The sequence below is a fragment of the Eupeodes corollae genome, chromosome 2, assembly GCF_945859685.1.
Source record: "Eupeodes corollae chromosome 2, idEupCoro1.1, whole genome shotgun sequence".
Classification (NCBI taxonomy): domain Eukaryota; kingdom Metazoa; phylum Arthropoda; class Insecta; order Diptera; family Syrphidae; genus Eupeodes; species Eupeodes corollae.
In genome coordinates, this window is record NC_079148.1 from 119,771,641 (window position 1) to 119,791,095 (window position 19,455).

At 31.6% G+C, this 19,455-nt stretch overlaps 2 protein-coding genes across 2 annotated transcripts; one reads left to right on the plus strand and one right to left on the minus strand.

Moving 5' to 3' along the window:
- Positions 1–38: 38 nt before the first annotated feature.
- On the minus strand, positions 39–1,184 carry LOC129948471 (brachyurin). Its single transcript, XM_056059478.1, has 4 exons — positions 877–1,184; positions 638–813; positions 474–572; positions 39–407 (listed from the first exon to the last, which is right to left on the minus strand). Exons 1-4 carry the CDS (start codon positions 1,143–1,145, stop codon positions 100–102), a joined length of 852 nt encoding a protein of 283 aa, XP_055915453.1. The 5' UTR covers positions 1,146–1,184; the 3' UTR covers positions 39–99.
- A 4,618-nt stretch (positions 1,185–5,802) lies between these two features.
- On the plus strand, positions 5,803–19,127 carry LOC129945216 (uncharacterized). Its single transcript, XM_056054875.1, has 8 exons — positions 5,803–6,080; positions 6,135–6,310; positions 6,373–6,471; positions 6,541–6,844; positions 17,975–18,286; positions 18,340–18,521; positions 18,592–18,690; positions 18,764–19,127. The coding sequence occupies exons 1-8, from the start codon at positions 5,812–5,814 to the stop codon at positions 19,063–19,065; spliced, it is 1,743 nt and encodes a 580-aa protein (XP_055910850.1). The 5' UTR covers positions 5,803–5,811; the 3' UTR covers positions 19,066–19,127.
- The last annotated feature ends 328 nt before the right edge of the window (positions 19,128–19,455 follow it).

The window sequence follows — 19,455 nt, forward strand, 5'->3', positions numbered from 1 at the left end:
TCAGTTTTATAAAGCAAAAAATTCAAAAGCCATAAATATTTAATTTAAGAATTCATTTTTTTATTGAACCATTTAAAATCGTATACAATTTTATAAGTTTTACTTGTTAACAACACCACTGTGCTTTTGAATCCAATCTAAGTATGAGGTGACACGAGTGAATACACCTGGCCATCCCTTCTCACAACCCAAAGCAATACCGAAGGATGTAGCTCCAATAACAGTGTTGCTACCATCGGCCAAAACAAGTGGACCACCGGAGTCACCATTGCAGGTTGATTTGGCTCCCTTGGTGCTGATGCAAACATGAGTATCCTTTACAGATCCCCCGAAGTATGGACTGCAAGCGGAATTGGTCATGATTGGAACTTCAACCCAGCGGAGTTTGTCAGTGGCAGCAGTTGCAGCTTTGATGGAAGAAATCAAAAGAAAAAAATCAAGATTTTATAATTAATAAAAAGGATTTGACTTACAGTCAGCAATTTTGCCCCATCCGGAGGCGATGGCCTTGACACCAGCATAGTTGGAGTATTTTCCATTCATCTTTGGCAATTTAGCAGGTTGAATGTAAGCTAAAGGCGAATACAGGAACATTAGAATATGAGATGAATGACACTGTCTCAATTAAAAGACTTACCATTCAATTGCACTGCAGCTGGCAATTTGATCAAAGAAATGTCATTCATCAAAGTGCTTGGGTTCCATTGTTCATGAACGATGACATTTTTCTTGTCAACACGGATGATCTTCTGGCCAGGTTCGTTGCGGTTGGTACGGTCTGTAGCTCCAAGGTACACATCAACAGAGTTGATACTGAAATTGATTTTTCAATTTCATATTGTTATGTTTTGTATAGAAGACAACTTTGAGACTTACGAATCAGTACAATGAGCGGCAGTTAGAACCCAACGGTTCGAAATCAAAGTACCACCACACCATGCTGATCCCTTTGCCAAGTGCAACATAAGACCAGCTTGGTATGGGAATTGCTTGGGAGATGCAAGATTTCCATTTGTAATGCGACCATTATCGCCAGCTGAACGAAGAGCTGGAACTCTATGATCCACGGTCATTGGCAGGACTTGATGCCAGTCCAAAGCCGCTGCAGAGGCAACAAAAAGTGCAAAAGCAATTAAGAACTTCATTGTGAACAAAGTAAGTTATTACTGATGGTTTGATGTAATTTTTTGAACATATTTATACTTTAGAAACAAAGTACAGCACTTCAATTGGTTTTTGACAAGATTGTTGAAAATTAATATTATTTTGAGTGGTTGTGAAAATAGCCAGACATTCTTCAATTAATTTTAAGGAGCAGGCACTTACATTCGTGTGCTTCGTTTTGTTTGTAATCTGTGATTTTACAATTATATTAGAGTTAATTAATTTTTAGAATAGAAGACGGCACTTAATAGTAGACTTTATGTAGTGGAATTTAAAAAAATGTGTTGGGGACATAAGAGAGGCACTTAATAAGCACTCTTAAAATTTATATCGTTATGGTTTACAAGTTTCACCATATAAATGGCTACATATTAATCGAAGAACTTTCCTAACATTTTCAAAAATATTTGAAAAATTTGTGTATATAACCATAATTTGTTTTTTAATTTAAAGATGTTACTTTAAAACTGTTTTAAATGTTGCCATGCTAGAATATAAATTCATTTAAAAAATCGTTTCAAAGTTCTTACAAGTTTACTGGATGAGGAAATAAACTGATTTCAAGCCTTTAAGATAGTTGAAATTACTAAATATTTAGCAAGGATGGATCCACACTTCTAATCAGAAGGGGGACGAGTTTTCACTCACCACCTAAAAATGTTCTTTAATGTACTGTAAATTTTTCTTACAACATTTAAAAAACATAATGTGTATCTTAACCTTAAATGTACACATTTCAAGGGCTAAAGTGACAACTTTAGGTATTAAATTATTTTAGAACGCTGTTGTCCAGCAAGGAACATAAAGTCTAACTATTTAATTTGGTCGAATCTCTCCATTCCAAGATTTCAACAGTTTTCCAAGCAGATACATATTCCATATTTAAGAGTAAAACACAGAAGTTTAGACGGTTACTTTTACGCAGAAATGTAAGAAATTGTTTTGATACTTAGCTTTTCTTCCAAAAAGAATTTATTCTTTTTTGTTGCTATTTCTTTTAATGTGAAGAAAGCTACAAAAATTCAAAAACCTAGAAAATGAAAAAGAATCTGATATAAAGAATTATCTGGCTTTTTTTGACGTAGATTTTTCGGACTCAATATCAGCCTGCTTACTCGTAGATTGGAACTGATGCTAGAATATATATTTTTTGATCTTAAAGAAGTCAACAAAACTTAAAAAATGTAGAGATAAAAAAGTTTGGTTCATGAATTTTAGGAAAAAGGTGCATTTAAGTATTTACATAGTTTGTCCGAATATAAAATAAAAACAATTAAATGCAAACAAATAAGTTGGGAAGAAACTTTTGAGTGTTAGTCACAAATTACACGTTTTAGAATCTCTTTTCACTTCAGCTGTCAAGAGATTCAAAGCCTTTTCATTAATAGATATGAAACGTGCATTGCGTTTTTCAATTAGCGATTAGTATATACATACATTTACATTTAAATTTCGTTAAAAAAATATTCGGCCCTTTCTGAGATATCAAGTCTTAAAAACAAAATTATTCTATAGTAAGTTATTGTAACGGACCCATTACTTTAATATTTATTTGTGGAATTTTATTTTATTATTTGTCGAACTGAAAATTTTGACATTTCTCAACGTTTCAAAGTCCCTAGAGTCGAAATAAAAGATATTTAAAAGTTCGCGACGTCTTTTTCGTCGTCCATAGCTCAAGAACCAGAAGACATATCAACTCCAAAAAAAAATATTATACAGATAATAATGCAGAAAGATGCAGAAAGGGCTCTCAAGAAAATTTCGTGGGTGTTTTTTTTTTTATTATAGCAGTTTAAAAAAAGTTGAAAATTTTGTTTAATCCTAAATATCTTACGTCCCAAAAACGATAGAGACTATTAGAATTATTTTTTTTATTTTTTTTGTTTTATTTTTGAAAGGGAAACATTTTATTTCATTTTACAACAGTAATTAATTTATTTCGATTACAAAAATGAAGTGTAATTTAGTTGAACTATTCTAAGTAAAAAATTAAAGTCAATCCAAAGTAAATACTGAATCGAAGCGTTATAGTTGTCCGCAAATTTACGTTTCATTGAAGTGCTCTTTGGTATACAACATTTTTTGTGATTTGGTCTGACGTTAACAAAAAAAAAGCGGAACGTAAGGCAAACGAATTGCAATCGTTTGAAGTCAAATGGAAGATCAGTCGGAATCATTGATGTTCGAGAGTACATACATTTTCACCTGGGTACTTTCCGTTAATAATAAATCTTTTCACAGCAATTTGAGTACCGTGGCAAAGTCGCGGAATGTGCTGGAAATCCTAGTAACTCCAGAGAGTTCAAAAACTCCATTGGATAGTTTACTACATCATCGGGATTTGTTATGGAATCAACGGATTTGTATGTCACCTAATCGCCTGCGATATTCGATTGAATGGTGAAATTCAGTGCGTGTGCATCATTTTTCTTTGCGTCGAGAATTGTTCGTTGACTTTACCAAGCATAATTCTGATAATTCTCACTAATATTTGGGAAAACATTTTCAATAAGAGCTAATGGTTGGTAAGAGCAATTAATCCAGTTGTCGCATCAACTGGCACTTTTCCATAACAACTGCTTGAAAAATTGTGCAGCACTTTCATCGTTTGAAGTCTCATATTAGTGATAAGCGATAATGTTTTTACGTTATTCCACAAAAGTGATGCCTTGAGGCAATCACGCAATTCATCTGCAGGCGTTCCACGGGAAATTACTGGCAACTTCTGCCTTAAATCGCCTGCTAACAATATCATCAAGCCGCCAAGTCCTTCAGTGCTTCAAGTCATTTCTTATGTGCCTTTGTGCACTCATCCCAAACAATGAGCTAACATTGCTTCAACAATTTTCCCATTGCACTAGTTGGGAAATATTGCATGTTGGAGTATCAATTGTGTTTCAATTGAGTGGAATCTTAAGCGCAGAATGTGCAATACGACCACCATCTAGAAGAGTTGCCGCAATTTCAGATGATGCTAACGCCAAAGCTATGTCACATCTTGATCGAATAGTGGTCAAAATCAATGAAATGGCAAATGTTTTCCCTGTTCCTCCAGGTTCGTCCAGGAAGAATAGACCTTCAATATTATTGCCCAACGCTTGCATTACTGTTTCGCATACTTGTTTTTGCTGTTCATTCATCAATGGAAAATTATTTCGAACGAATTCCTGCAATATATCAACATTGTATTGCAGCTCTCGATTTAATTCTTGGTTCAATACACGTGCTTCGATCGATTTGTCGCAATCATTTCTACTTCAATCAAAAGCTTGTATGCAATAGTCAAGCATTGATCCTTAATCAGAATCATTCCTTTATTGTAGATTTCATACGTTATTTGAAGATATCTCTGACGTTTCTAGAGATATGCTTGACTAAAAAAGGTTCCCAAAAGTAAGATTTGGTTTAGAATTTAGGACCCTTGAAGTTTACCGCTTTTCTGTTAAAATTTTTCCTGAGTTTTGTCTGCTATGAACCTCACGAAGCCCGAGACCTTCCCAACGAATGCAAAATCGTGGAAATCGGTTCGTTCTGAAGTTATAGCGTTAGGAAGGAAAATCCGACTTATTTTTATATAGTACAATATTGTAACGTGATACTAAACAATCCAATTAACATTTTTTTATATACTAAATACTAAACAAAAAATTTAAAATTTATCTCCAAAACAATTTTGTGCAACAAAAAATAACGTTTTTAACATCTGATCAAATTTTGACAATTTTTAATATAAAAAAAAAACAATTCTAAAAGTTGGTAAAAATTGAATTTCGATATTATTTTTGATATTTTATTAATCCTTCAGTACGTTTTTTCAAAAAAAATTAAATCTACACAAAATAGTAGCGAATTTGGTAAAAACAATTCAACTAACAACCTTTTTAATCAAACTAGATAACCTACAAAACTTTTAGCAAGTCAAATTGACAGACGGGCTATGAAGTTATTAGCCCGTCCCAGCCTCTTTTTTTTAAATAAAAAAAAAAAAAAACAAAATGGTATTTTTGATCATCAAAAATCATCATCAATTTGATTATGTTCTAGGTCCAGTGCTCAGTTAAAAGTGGTTCTTTTGCCAACAAAATTTGGAAAGTAAAATACAAATTTTGTTTTCATACAAAAAAAAAATAAATAATTCAAAACATAATGGGGGTCAAAAAAAGTTTTTTTTTTTAAATGACGCCCAAAAAACTTAATTTTTAACAGTGTTGATAGTTCAAGTTCCTGCAATAAAATTTGAATGAACATTTATTTCTGTCTTTGATTAAAATTAATTAATCATATCATAGTTTATCATATCATAGTTTAATCATAAACTAGATTAGATACTTAATATTTGTTTATCTCATTCTCTTCCTTTAAGTTTTTAGAAAGACGTAAAAAGTAAATATTGAATGCTTACGTATTTTTCAAGAGCTGGTGTTTATAAAACAAAAGCCCGCGTATGTATGCACTTATGCAGGCCTATATACCTCTTGAACTCAAGCATTCTACTTGTATGTTATCTTAGATCTTTTCTTTTCAGATTATTCCATTTTTAAGAACCTCCTCGACTAACCTTAATCCCCATGTCAACAAAAAACGAGTGATTTGGTATTTTATAAATATTCCAATTTCTATGAAAATATTGATCAGTATAAAATTATGAAATTCTTAGTTTTTGTTTTGTGTGTTGCCTCTGTGGCTGCCACAATTGATTGGGATACAATTGTTCCGGTTGAAGAAACACCTTTTCAGCCTGACGTCGTTGGTGCAAAGGAAGAAAGTCGTATCACTAATGGACAAATAGCAGAACCTAAACAATTTCCCTATCAAGCTGGACTATTGCTGCACTTGGAAAAAGGCTCCGCTTGGTGTGGTGGTACTTTGATATCAAATCAATGGGTTCTAACTGCTGCACATTGTACTGATTCGTAAGTCTGATTGAAACAATCATTAACTCAATAAAAACACTGAGAAACTTTTAGAATTGTTTCGGTTGATGTGCACCTTGGAATGTTTGATCGTCTCAATCGTTACGAAGAAGGACAAAAGGTTATTCGCGTTGCCCGGGCGAATATTATTGTTCACGAACATTGGAATCCAAGCTCTGTTCAAAATGATATCTCTTTGATCAGATTGCCTTATCCTGTAGAATTCAATGGTAGGAAAATATAAGATCATAGATTGTTTTTGTGTATCCCTAACTACGTTTGTTTCTCTCAGAATACATTCAAGCCGCTCAGTTGCCAAGACTAATAGGCACTCCTTCAAACTATGTTGGTGTTAATTCCATCGCTTCAGGTTGGGGACGTACAAGTGACTGTAAGTGAACAATATTAAACTTTAAAAATATTTTACTCCTAAAACGTTAACTAATATATATTTTTTCAGCTGCAACTGGAACCACTGACAAACTTCGTTGGATTGAGGTGCCTATAATGGACAATTCAGCATGCGCTTCCTACTATAGCGGATCAGTAAGGGATACCAACATTTGTATAAGCACCAAAAATGCCAAATCCACTTGCAATGGTGACTCTGGTGGTCCATTAGTCCTTGCTGATAGGAGCAATACAATAATTGGACTGACGTCATTTGGTGTTAAACTCGGATGTGAACAGGGATGGCCAGGAGTTTTTACACGTGTATCATCTTACTTGATTTGGATTTTTCAGAACAGTGGTGTTGTTAACATTTAAATAAAAAATTGAACATTTAATTCTTTTCTTGTTATTGAAAAATGGATTTAAATAAATAGAGCCATAATAAATATAAATTGTTATTATATTGAATCACCTCCATGTACACGAAGTAGAAGACTACAGGGCGTGTTTTAAATCATTTTAAATCTGATAAAATAAATCTGACGGAATTGTTACTCCAGGAAACGAGTTGAGTCGATATATTGAAACTTATGTAAAGCAAACTCTCTTGTTTTTGAAAAATATGGTTTTGGTCGAAATGAAAAACTTTGTGAGAATAATATCCTAATGGACAAAATTGAATGCACCTATACCTGGGGAATATTTTACAATTTTACCTTCAAGATTCAATTGACTCAGTAATTGAAGGTGCGGGCCAACTGCTTCCTTATCGCTGAGCAGTTTGGCCCTTTGAGCTGCTTGAATTGCAGAACGATTTTTTCGAAAAAGCATCTCTTTTAAAAGGTACTTACTAAAAACCCGCACTGTTTTGTCTTGGGCTGATGTATTGGTGTTCATTATAAAACTGTTGAATCATTGGACCATTTTTAACTTCCCATAGGAAGTTATTGTAATGGGTCCGATTTGTCAAATTGAAAATTTTGACATTTCTCGACGTTTCAAGGTCAATAGAGTCGAAATAAAAGATTTTTAGAAAGATGTCTGTGCGTGCGTGTGTACGTACGTTCGTACGTTCGTACGTCCGTACGTTCGCGACGTTTTTTTCGTTGTCCATAGCTCAAGAACCAGAAGAGATATCGACTCCAAATAAATTTTGTTATACAGATAATAAGGCAGAAAGATGCAGAAAGGGCTCTCAAGAAAATTGCGAGGGTGGTTTTTTACCATAGCAGTTTAAAAAAAAGGTGAACATTTTGGTTAACCCTAAATATCTTACGAACCAAAAACGTTAGAGACTTGAATTAAATTTTTTATAATAAACTTTAACGTGATCTCAAAGAGTATATTTTTTGAAAAAAATCTATCTAACGGTTTTTTTATAAATCAAAAAAACTGAAAAAAAAAATTTGTCACCTCCAAAATTCAACGACTAAAATATAATTTCATCTCCAAAACAATTTTGAGCAACGGAGAACAATGTTTTTGAAATCTGAAAAAATTTTGAGAAAAATCGAATTGACAGTTTTTTTTATAAAAAATAAAAATCTAAAAAAAACATAACTCAAAGTTGGTAAAAATTGAATATCGATTCAAATATCTTTTCAAAAACTTGAAATTTAGGCTTAAAACTTATTTTATCTTATAACAAATATTGTTTTCAACATTCGCTAAAATTTTGAAAAAAATCGAATTGACAGTTTTTTTACAAAAAATAAAAAACCGAAAAAAAATTATTAAAAGTTGGTAAAAATTGATTTTCAACTCAAATATCTTTTCAAAACTTTTAAATATTGGCTTCAAACTAATTTTATCTTATAAGAAATATTGTTTTCAACATTCGGTAAAATTTTGAGAAAAATCGAATTGACAGGTTTTTTTACAAAAAATAAAAACCTAAAAAAAAATGTATAAAAGTTGGTAAAAATTGACTTTTGACTCAAATATCTCTTCAAAAATTTTAAATATTGGCTGCAAACTAATTTTATCTTATAAGAAATATTATTTTCAACATTTGGTAAAATTTTTAAAAAATTCAAATTGACAGTTTTTTTTACAAAAAATAAAACTCTAAAAAAAACAATACTAAAACTTGGTAAAAATTTACTTTCGGTTCAAATAGCTTTTCAAAAATTAAAAATATTGTCTTCAAACTTTTTTATTTCACAGAAAATACTATTTTCGATATTCAGTATTTTTTTAGAGAATTCCAACAGTCCGTTTTTTCATAAAAAATAAAATCTACAAAAAATAGTACGCAAATTTGGTAAAAATTGATAAACGGACAAATTTTAAGCAAGACAAATCGACTGACGGGATGGGAAGTTATCAGTGTGGGTCGCATCCCAGCCTCTTTTTCTTTAAAAATCTTGCTGTAACAACATTTGAACACATCGACGTATAACAGTTTATTTACATTTAAAGCTCATAAATGTTATTCGTTTGTTTGAGAATTGATGGCTAAGAACAGACAACGGTAAGATTTCACAATATTGTCAAAAGTGTAACATACAGATTTGTGTCATAATACTTCAAGCAACGTCATGGTCAGCCATTATCGGACGTTTAAAATTGTTAAATGGCTGCGTTCAATCTCGTGTTGGATAGGGTATCTTAAATATGTGGATATGTTGAACCAGTTGGATAGCTGTATTGAGATTGCTGTCAAAAAATAAAAACAACTTAGCTGTTTACAAAAAGCAGAGAAACATTTAAGCTTCGAAGTCAAAATGGATAATTCAACTGATTCGTCGGACTATGAGGACTATTATGAAGTGACAATACCTAGATATATGTAGTTTGGAAGAATTTCGGTTTTATTTCGGAATGAGCAGAAATTGCAACTTCAACTAACATGTTGTGTCTTTTTGTTTACCAACAAATACAAAAATCTGAAATAAACTTTCAAGTTTCTTAAAATTCAACCATGTGTAGAATCAGCTTTTCTGTCAGATACCTTTATACCCCAGAAATTCTTGGTTACCTTTGCATTCCTTTTTTGACATCTCAGCTGTTTTTGATCAGCTGTTATTTTACACGTAAAACACTATAACAAAAAGGTATCCGGATACCCTATCTGTCTGAGATTGAACGCAGCCAATGTTGTTGCCTAAGCATCTGTCAATTGCTGTCAAATCATAAGACTTTTCGCGCTGACACAAAATGGAATCAGATAACCATTTAATATAAATTTATATGAATTTAGCAATACAAAATTTCTTTACTTGCCTGGTTGACAATTATTGTATTGCTATCATAGCACTTGCCAGATTACAGGACAGAACAAGTTTGTCAATATTAGAATATCCAAAAATCGTCTGTACTTAAATATTACTTTGTGGTTAGTTTTGTTATTAATTGCTTAAAATTATTAATGACTTTTTCCAAGTTCGTAATTATGAACATAATGTATTTATTTAAATAAAATATTCTCAACTATTTTTACAACACAATGTCTATGAGTATAAGTATTCATTTTAATTCTTTGACATAACTCCACAGCCATTCCAAAAAAAAAACAAAAGTTGCAAGTATTAATCCAATTGTCAAATTTATCCAAGCAAATTTAAACTGATACATGTTCAGAGGCGTACGTGATGCGTCTTCACTCACTTCTTCTGTCTCCATGTGAAAGCCTGCCGCTTTTACCAAATACATAACATCGGAATCCCACTTCTGCATTAACCCAGTTTGTTGTATTTCAATTATAAAATCTTTTAAAATTTCCTTAAATGGTGAATGAAACGGTAGCAAATATCCAATTTGATTATAACCCAATACTTCTTTAGCTTTTCGAAATGGGCTTTTCCTAACAAGTGACTGAAAATTAATCAAAAACTGACATCGATCACCATCTAATCCGTAAGCGAAACTAGTATTCTGCATAGTTAAGCATTGTTTTATAAATTCCAAAATATGAATTGGAATGACAATCTTTTCTAAACCATTTGAATGTCCATTATTTTTCAACGAATCCCATGAACTATTTGGTAATATAATTTGAACATTGTTATCTATAAGATCTTGGACGGTATCGTATTGTTTTATTTTTATATAAACTGTTAGAAATGATTGAAAGTAACTTCCATACAACCTTTCAATAACAAAGCCAAAGACAATGACTACCAAATGAAAACGGTAATTTGAAACTATTGGTCGTCCAGAAGAAGTACTCAACAATGTTAGATAGATTTCTGTAAAACTACCCCAAATGTCTGGTCTTGAATTGGTCAGCGAGTTGAGGGCGACTTTGGAAATCGTTATGAAAACAATAGCTAGTCCAATGCAAAGCCATACTGTTGTCCTAAATGGCCTCTGGAAATATTCCGTTGGATTCAGATATCCATTGCAAGGTACCATCAAAGCTTTTTCTTGAAATAAAATTGGATAACTTAGATCGAAATCATTATGGCGGTAAGCCGAGCTCATGCTGATATCAATTTTATGATTAACATAGGCATCGATTATGGATTCTTCAAAGAAAACCTTTGTTTCATCTTTGTTGACCAAAACTTCTTTTATAGATGCATTGTGTTTTTTTAAAAAATTAACAATTATCATTCCAAATGTTCCTCCTATACGTTTTTCTCCATCTTTATTTGGGTCTGGATACCAAAACGATCTGGGCAAATCAGTTTGATAGGCCGATGTTCGAATAGCGAAACCATTAAAATCTCTCAAAGCATCAGGAAGCTGCGTTTCGTTTTCGACAAGTTGTTGTACTGGATTTTGAGCGAAAGGAAGGTAGCAATATGTCGACGAGTTGCTAAGTATTCCAAAGATTCTAGTAAATTTTAATTCGTGAAAGAAGGAAAAGTATTTTATCAAAATGTCCGTGCTTCTGGCTGAAATTATAACAAATTTCCTAACTTGAAGGCTCTTGATAATCTTTTTCAATAGTTTTAAATACGAATTTTGAAGGTTTTCTTTAGGAACTTGGTAAATTATTATAATTTTAACGGATTGTCTTAAGTCATCTTTAAATTGAGTGTTAAATGTCGAAATTGGTATGGATCCTTCGTTTTTCATAAAATAAGATACAAATTTGTAACCATTTCCGATGTAATACACTGACGATGAATCACTTTTCAAATGAACTCTTACAATCAATTGTTGAATTTTGGAATTATTTTCAGCTAAAATGGTTCTTATTGCACTTAGTGATAGAAATATAAATATTTTTAATATTTGCATTTTTCTGAGCGAATTCAATGAAACGTAAAGTAAGACTGGTCTTAGACAATTTTAACAGTCGAAATGTTTTAATTATTTCACAATGAGAAAAATTAAATGCAGAAAAAAGGATATTGATTTTTAATGTTATTTTTATCTTATAAATGTCGATGCTTTAAAGCTTTTAAAAATATTTTTGTTTAATTGTTAAACTCCATCTGATATAGATGATATATGAATTTAAAACATAACTTTAAAACGAATTGAAAAACATTATTATTTTTCTTGTAGTATTGAACAAATAAGTCTTATTAAATGTAAAGGGTGGTCATAATACAAGTTTCTGTTTTAACCTTTAATATTATGAATATTCAATAATTTTTCATGGCTTAATTTATACAAACATTTCCATTTTTTTTTGTTTATAATTAGTGAACACTTAAAGGGTTTTTTATACCTTTAATATGCCAAAGACGCAATGTGAGCATTAGGAAAAGAGGGAAGGGTTGGATAGGAGGTGTCGGTGTACATTGGTTTTAAATTTCTGAACATTGCAATGACAGGGAAAGATAGAGCGTGGCAAGGCGCCACATTCGCATAATACGGCTAAAAAAAGAATCTATGTACTTCATAGTACTGCCGAAGTTGGGCTCAAGGGTAGACTGATGGGCATTCCTAGAAGCGCGGGTATTACGGTTAAATTGTTTAAGGGGAGGAATGCAACTGGCTATTTCACCAGAGCATAATCCGTTAAAATAACGGTAAAAAAGGTTGAGGCGATGTAAACGAGTTCATGATGTTAATGTCACCAATCATTTTAAAAGCTCTTTTTTGAATACTGTCCAAGAGGCTTAAATAAGGTACTGGAGCACCAGCCGAGAGGTGAGAGTTATATTCAAGTTTCGGACGTATATAGGTTTTGTAGACTGTAGCCCGATTAGACGGAGAGACAATTTTCTTGCAACGTTTTTAAAAACCTAGACATCTTGAGGCATTTTTGGCAACATCGCGTATGTGATCGCTCTATAAAAGGTGGTTGCTGATGCACATTCCGAGGATGTCAAGATTTTCCGTTTCGTTGATGCAAGTGCCACTCATAGATAGTGGCAAAGAGGGTTTATCTCGGTTATTCCCCATTGTACAATGCTGTGTAGGTCGGAATTTAATGACCTAATCATATTTTGCCGTTGCAGTTCCACATCCGAAGAGGAGGGTTGTGAGTCTGGAAACGAATATGAAAAGCTAAGATAGCGATCGTCAGCGAAACAATGTATTGGATTAGAAGTAGCAGACAGGAGATCATTTATTAAAATGAGGAAGAGTGTCGGAGACAAAACGGAGCCCTGGGGCACACCAGCGTTTATTTTATGAGTTTCAGACTTGAATCCGTCCAAAACAACTTGTATTGAACGGTTCGAAAGAAAATTTCTAATCCAACGAAGAAGAGATTCGTCGATACCGAAAGCACGCATTTTCGATAAGAAAATCAAGTGCAATAATCTTACTTTCTCCAAAACGATGTAAATATCTGTTCCACTGCTCATACAATGTCTATCAAGTGGCTGGTGCGGCTAGACTTATGTTACCCTAATTTTTGAAGAAGTTGTTGATGCTTTTCGACAGTAGCTCACGGATTCTTTAAAAGATATTGGCCAGAGGTTTTGCAAAACCATGTCCTTAATTTCAGAGGCAAAAAAGACGTTAAGGTTGTTCCCAGTCTCATTTTCGAAGAAAAATGGAACAATGAAGCCAAAGCAGCGGTGATGAAAATTTGCCTTGTTAAAAATTGTGATTTTTCGCCAAAAAATCGTCATCCACTTCAAGCTGCTTAGTTGCTCAAAAGCTGCTAAGCGGATGGCCTTTAATTGCTGAACCCATCGGACCTTTTGAAGTGAATAATCTAAACTTTGTGTGTAAAATTGTCCCTAGGCTAGTGCGTGGAATGTTGAGCTGTAAAATCGATGGCAAGTTGAAGTCCGTGAGATGAGTCTCCCACTGTTCATCTAAAATAGTAACTATACAAATTGCAGTTAAAAAAACTGCATTTGACAGCTGTATATTTCACATTAACAGAAATGCAGCATGAAATATGTCACTCGTTCGAAATCTCTCAAAAAATGGTTATTTTCCAATAAAAATATCCATGAAAGAAATCTCCGAAGAATAGATTTTTATTGCTAAAGTATCTCTAAGAAATCTCCAAGTCCCCAATGTCCAATTGCAGGAAATATGTCTTGAGCCAAAGCTTCATAAACTCTCTAAAAACAATATAACAACATGACCCTATTATTTTTTTGGTTACCAAAATTTTTCATTACACAAATGATTTTAAATCCAAATTTTGAAACACCATTTATATAGAAATGTATAGTTAGGAACTCTTATTAACTTCCCATAGGAAGTTATTGTAATGGGTCCGATTTGTCAAATTGTCCCTAGAGTCGAAATAAAAGATTTTTAGAAAGATGTCTGTGCGTGCGTGTGTACGTACGTTCGTACGTCCGTAAGTCCGTATGTCCGTACGTTCGCGACGTTTTTTTCGTCCTCCTCAAGAACCAGAAGAGATATCAACTTCAAATAAATTTTGTTATACAGATAATAAGGCAGAAAGATGCAAAAAGGGCTCTCAAGAAAATTACGTGGGTGGTTTTTTTTACCATAGCAGTTTGAAAAAAGGTGAAAATTTTGGTTAACCCTAAATATCTTACAAACCAAAAACGCTAGAGACTTGAATTGAATTTTATATAATATATTGTAACGGGATACCAAACAGGTATATTTTTTGAAAAAAGTCAATATAACGGTTTTTTTTAGAAATCAATAAAACTGAAAAAAAAAAATGTGTCACCTAAAAATTTTACGACTGAAATATGATTTCATCTCTAAAACAATTTTGTGCAACGAAGAATAATGTTTTTGACATCTGATAAAATTTTGAGAAAAATCGAATTGACAGTTTTTTTATAAAAAATAAAAATCTAAAAAAAATATTACTCAAAGTTCGTAAAAATTGAATATTGATTCAAATATTTTTGAAAATTTTGAAATTTAAGCTTCAAACTTATTTTATCTTATATGAAATATTGTTTTCAACATTTTGAAAAATGTTGAGAAAAATCGAATTGACAGTTTTTAAAAAAAAATGTATGAAAGTTTGTAAAAATTGATTTTCGACTCAAATATCTTTTCAAAACTTTGAGATATTGGCTTTAATTTACTTTTATCTTTCAAAAAATCTTGTTGTCAACATTAAATTAAAGTATGATAAAATCGAATTGACATTTTTTTTACAAAAAATTAAAAACCGGAAAAAAATTAACAAAAGTTGGAAAAAAATGATTTTCGACTCAAATAACTTTTAAAAACTTTGAGATAATAGCTATTGGCCAATTTTTTCTTATAAGAAGTATTGTTTTCAACATTAGTACAAATTTTGAGAAAAATCGATTTGACAGTTTTTTTTTCAAAAAAAAAAAAACCTAAAAAAAATTTATAAAAGTTGGTAAAAATTGATTTTCGACTCAAATATCTCTTCAAAAATTTTAAATATTGGCTTCAAACTAATTTTTTCTTATAAGAATATTGTTTTCAACATTAAGTAAAATTTTTAAAAAATTCGAATTGACAGTTTTTTTACAAAAAATAAAAACCAAAAAAAAAATTAATAAAAGTTGGTAAAAATTGGTTTTCGACTCAAATATCTTTTCAAAAATTTGAATTATTGGCTTCAAACTAATTTTATCTTATTAGAAATATTGTTCTCAACATTCGATAAAATTTTTAAAAAAATCGATTGGTCAGTTTTCTTACAAAAAATAAAACTCTAAAAAAAACAATACTAAAACTTGGTAAAAAATTACTTTCGACTCAAATAGCTTTTCAAAAATTAAAAATATTGGCTTCAAACTTATTTTATTTCACAGAAAATATTGTTTTCGATACTAGTAATTTTTTATAAAAATCCAACAGTCCGTTTTTTCATAAAAAATAAAATCTATAAAAAATAGTACGCAAATTTGGTAAAAATTGATACGAGTACATATAGACAAACTTCTATGCAGGACAAATCAACAGACGGGATGGGAAGTTATCAGTGTGGGTCGCATCCCAGCCGCTTTTTCATTTATTGTTTTCAGCGTGTTTATTTTTACTCTCAGCTACACAGACACATTTTCGTCAGTTTTACAAACGATGGGCTTTTACTTTGAAGATAAGTTTTCAATATTGTTTATGTTCAGGAAAAAGTCAACTCATTTCGTCCGAAGTATGGTATTGACTTTGGCTGCGTTCAATCTCGTGGTGGATTTTTATATACCTTGTTGAAAGAGTTGGACAGCTGTATTGAGATAGCTGTCAAAAAATAAAAACAACTTTCAGCTGTTCACAAAAAGCAGAGAAACATTTAAGCTCGAAGTCAAAATTGTTGTAAGATAAAACATTTAATGGATAATTCAACTGATTCGTCGGACGATGATGATAGGTGCGTAACAATTTAATAAACAAGAGATAATCTCAATACGTAACCTATGTTAAATTTCTTCTTAGCTCAATTGGAATTTTATACGATTAAAAATTTACTTGGGAAATCTCCGTAATTACCTCCTAAAATTCGGAGGCAAGTAGCTTCTTCATCGTCTATTATGTACAGAACATCTTCAAATACAAATTTAAATAGCATTTTGTATCTTTTTGTTTACCAACAAATACAGTATCTTTATGTTTACCAAAAAATACAAAAAGCTGAAATCAATTTTCAAGTTTCTTGAAATTCAATCATGTGTTGAATCAGCTGTTCTGACATATACCTTCATACCCCAGAAATTCTTGGTAACATTTGTATTCCTTTTTTGAAAGCTCAGCTTTTTTTGATCAGCTTGTATTTTACACTAACAAAAAGGTATCTGTCTGAGATTTAACGCAGCCATTATGTTAAGCGATGGAGCGGGAAACAGATATCAGTATTAAAATAAATCAATTATACAAAAAGTTACTAGATGGACCAAGGTGCATTTTAATAAATTATATAAAAACAGCCTGGGCTTTAAACATACGTCTTAAAAGACACAGATAAAGTTTTTCGAATAATGCAAATGTATGATATAAGACTATAATTATAAACCCTAACTACCTTCATTCTTCTCCTCATTATTTTACTGAAATTCACATTAATTTGTAAAAATAATATAGTATACTTATGGCTTAATGGTTTTTTTCTTTTAGAATTTGAATATGCACATATTAATTTAAATGTAACTGATAAACAATTAACAAAACTTAGTTTCAGTTAATTAAGCTAAATTCAAATATATAAATACAGCTCTTTACTAGAAGGTCGCTTGTTAAAAAGTGATCAGTATAAAAAAGTGCATCTTCTATTTGGTAATAATTTAAATAAAATATTCTGTTAATAGTAGTAATAGTTAGAATATTAAAAGTTAGTTTTTGTTTCAGTTTACTCAAGACTTGAATTCTATTTTTATAAAAGTTAGTAACAAAACATTTTAGAACGTTGATGAACTTCGTTTAAATGCCTGATAAACATATTATATTGTTTTTTAACATCCAAAAACCTTGCAAACATCTAACTTATTGCCCCGTTGTTTTTGAAGATTTGACAATCCCAAAGAGTATTTGAAATGTTCAACTTAAATATTAACTATTAAAATTATTGTTAAGTGTTGACAACATGCAAAAAAAACACAATTTGGCAGCTGACTATTTAGCATTAACAGAAATGCAGCTTCAAATATTTCACTCGTTCGAAATCTCTCAAAAATTTGTATTTCCCAAGAAAAATCTTCATAGAATAAATCTTTAAGGAATAGATTTGTATTCTCAAAGGATCTCTAAGAAATCTCAAAAACCCCTTATGTTCAGGTGTGGGAAATATGTCTAATATTCTTTTGGTTACCAACACCTTTCTTTATACAAATGATTTCATGAATTCATTTTTACATTTATTTTTACATATATTTATTACATACATTTATTTTTAAAAAATCATCAAAGTTGGGCCTTAAGTCTCATCACCTTCAAAAAATTCAAGAATAACACCCACAAAATTTGTTATACATATTTTTGACTTCCAAAGGCCCGCAGGTTTCAGTAAGAAGTATTTTAACAAAACTAATCCCTACTCGTATTTTCTTATCATATCAATATTTTACACACTAAAACCCTCTTCAAAAAAAGTCAATATTATTTATTCTGCTAATCTTTAACCACATATTGTCTTAAGTATCCATAAGACTGCCCTTGTGATAATCAATAGTTATCATATCCAGAGAATAATTTACGCATTGCATTCAAACATTTCTTATTGAACATTTTAGATTTGAAACTTTTGGGAACATGAATTTCTCCGTCCTCGTCGTCAGTTTTGTCGTTTTAATTTCCTTACTGGTAGTTGACGTAGGAGGTTCATTTAGCAGGACCTATTTTCGTCCAAGAAACATTGACGCTAAATTTGGATTGCGAAGAAGTCATCAATTTGAAGGTCGTATCACAAATGGTCAAGCTGCTATCGCTAAGCAATTCCCATACCAAGTCGGTCTTTTGCTAACTCATACTGATGGAAATTATTGGTGTGGCGGAACTTTGCTCTCAGTTAGATGGATTATTACTGCAGCTCATTGTACCAAAGGGTGAGACTTTTTATACACCTGTAACCTGTTTAATATACTCTATACATTTTTAGTGCATCTCAAATCAAAGTCATCCTTGGTGGTTTGAAGAGTAATCCAAATGGAGACGTTGGAGAAGTTGTGATAGAAGTTCCGGGAAATAAGGATAACGTGTTTGTGCACAAAAACTACAATGCTAATTCTATTGTGAATGACGTTTCCATGATTCGTTTACCCGAACCAGTGACGCTTTCTGGTAAGATTTTTGCATTTAAAAAACTTAATTTGCTACTTAAATAATTTCTTTCCATTTAAAAAATACTAAGATTATATAAAACCTGCTAAATTGCCAAAGTTTACTGGTGAAGCGCCCTTATACACTGGACAAACTGGAATTATCTCAGGATGGGGTCTTGTTAGTGATAGTAAGTTTCTGCAGACAATTTTTTTGTTAAATTCTTTATGTGTATATTTATTATTATTATTTATTATTTAAAGATAGTGAGGGCATTTCTCCAACCCTTCAGTGGACTGATGTTGCTGTAATTTCAAATGCAGCTTGTGCAGTCTTTTATGGACGTAGACCAACTTCACAACTTTGTATTGGTACTAAGGGAACTCACAAGTCGACTTGCAGCGGTGATTCAGGTGGGCCTTTAGTAGTGGAAGGAACTGACACTCTAATTGGTGTTACTTCGTATGGATCAAGTTATGGATGTGAAATAGGATATCCTGCAGGTTTTTCACGTGTAACTTCATTTTTGGATTGGATCAAAGAAACTTCTGGACTGATGCCTTAAATAAAGTAAGATTTTTTCCAAAAGATTTACTTAAAAATAAAATGACTTGTTTTCGGGAAATACGTGAATGGTTTTTTAATTGCATGTAACCAAATTTAACTTCCCTTTACTTTTTATTTTTTTGAACGATACTTACTTAAAAAATCAAATAAATTGTTGGGTTGGTTTCATTTTGTCATTGAATTAACCCAGTTTAAGATCCTTCGATTATTAGACTTAAATGTTCCTTCAGCCTCAATATAGTGAGCAAACGCAAGCTAGTTGGGTGTTTAACCCAATCGAAAAATATTAATATTAAAACATACAACTTATAAGAGTTTTTGACTATTTTCCATAGCAAGAAAATATTATTTTATCAATTTAAAATTGCTTATTTTCTTGCTAAACACT

Excerpts from the sequence above, each read along its gene's own strand:
- LOC129948471 (XM_056059478.1), bottom strand. The coding sequence starts at position 1,145 with ATGAAGTTCTTAATTGCTTTTGCACTTTTTGTTGCCTCTGCAGCGGCT. Across the intron at positions 814-876 it reads GCCGCTCATTGTACTGATTC|TATCAACTCTGTTGATGTGT; the intron begins GTAAGTCTCAAA and ends AATCAATTTCAG. Across the intron at positions 573-637 it reads AGCTGCAGTGCAATTGAATG|CTTACATTCAACCTGCTAAA; the intron begins GTAAGTCTTTTA and ends ATTCGCCTTTAG.
- LOC129945216 (XM_056054875.1), top strand. The coding sequence starts at position 5,812 with ATGAAATTCTTAGTTTTTGTTTTGTGTGTTGCCTCTGTGGCTGCCACA. Across the intron at positions 6,311-6,372 it reads TTATCCTGTAGAATTCAATG|AATACATTCAAGCCGCTCAG; the intron begins GTAGGAAAATAT and ends TGTTTCTCTCAG. Across the intron at positions 18,522-18,591 it reads CGAACCAGTGACGCTTTCTG|ATTATATAAAACCTGCTAAA; the intron begins GTAAGATTTTTG and ends AAAAATACTAAG.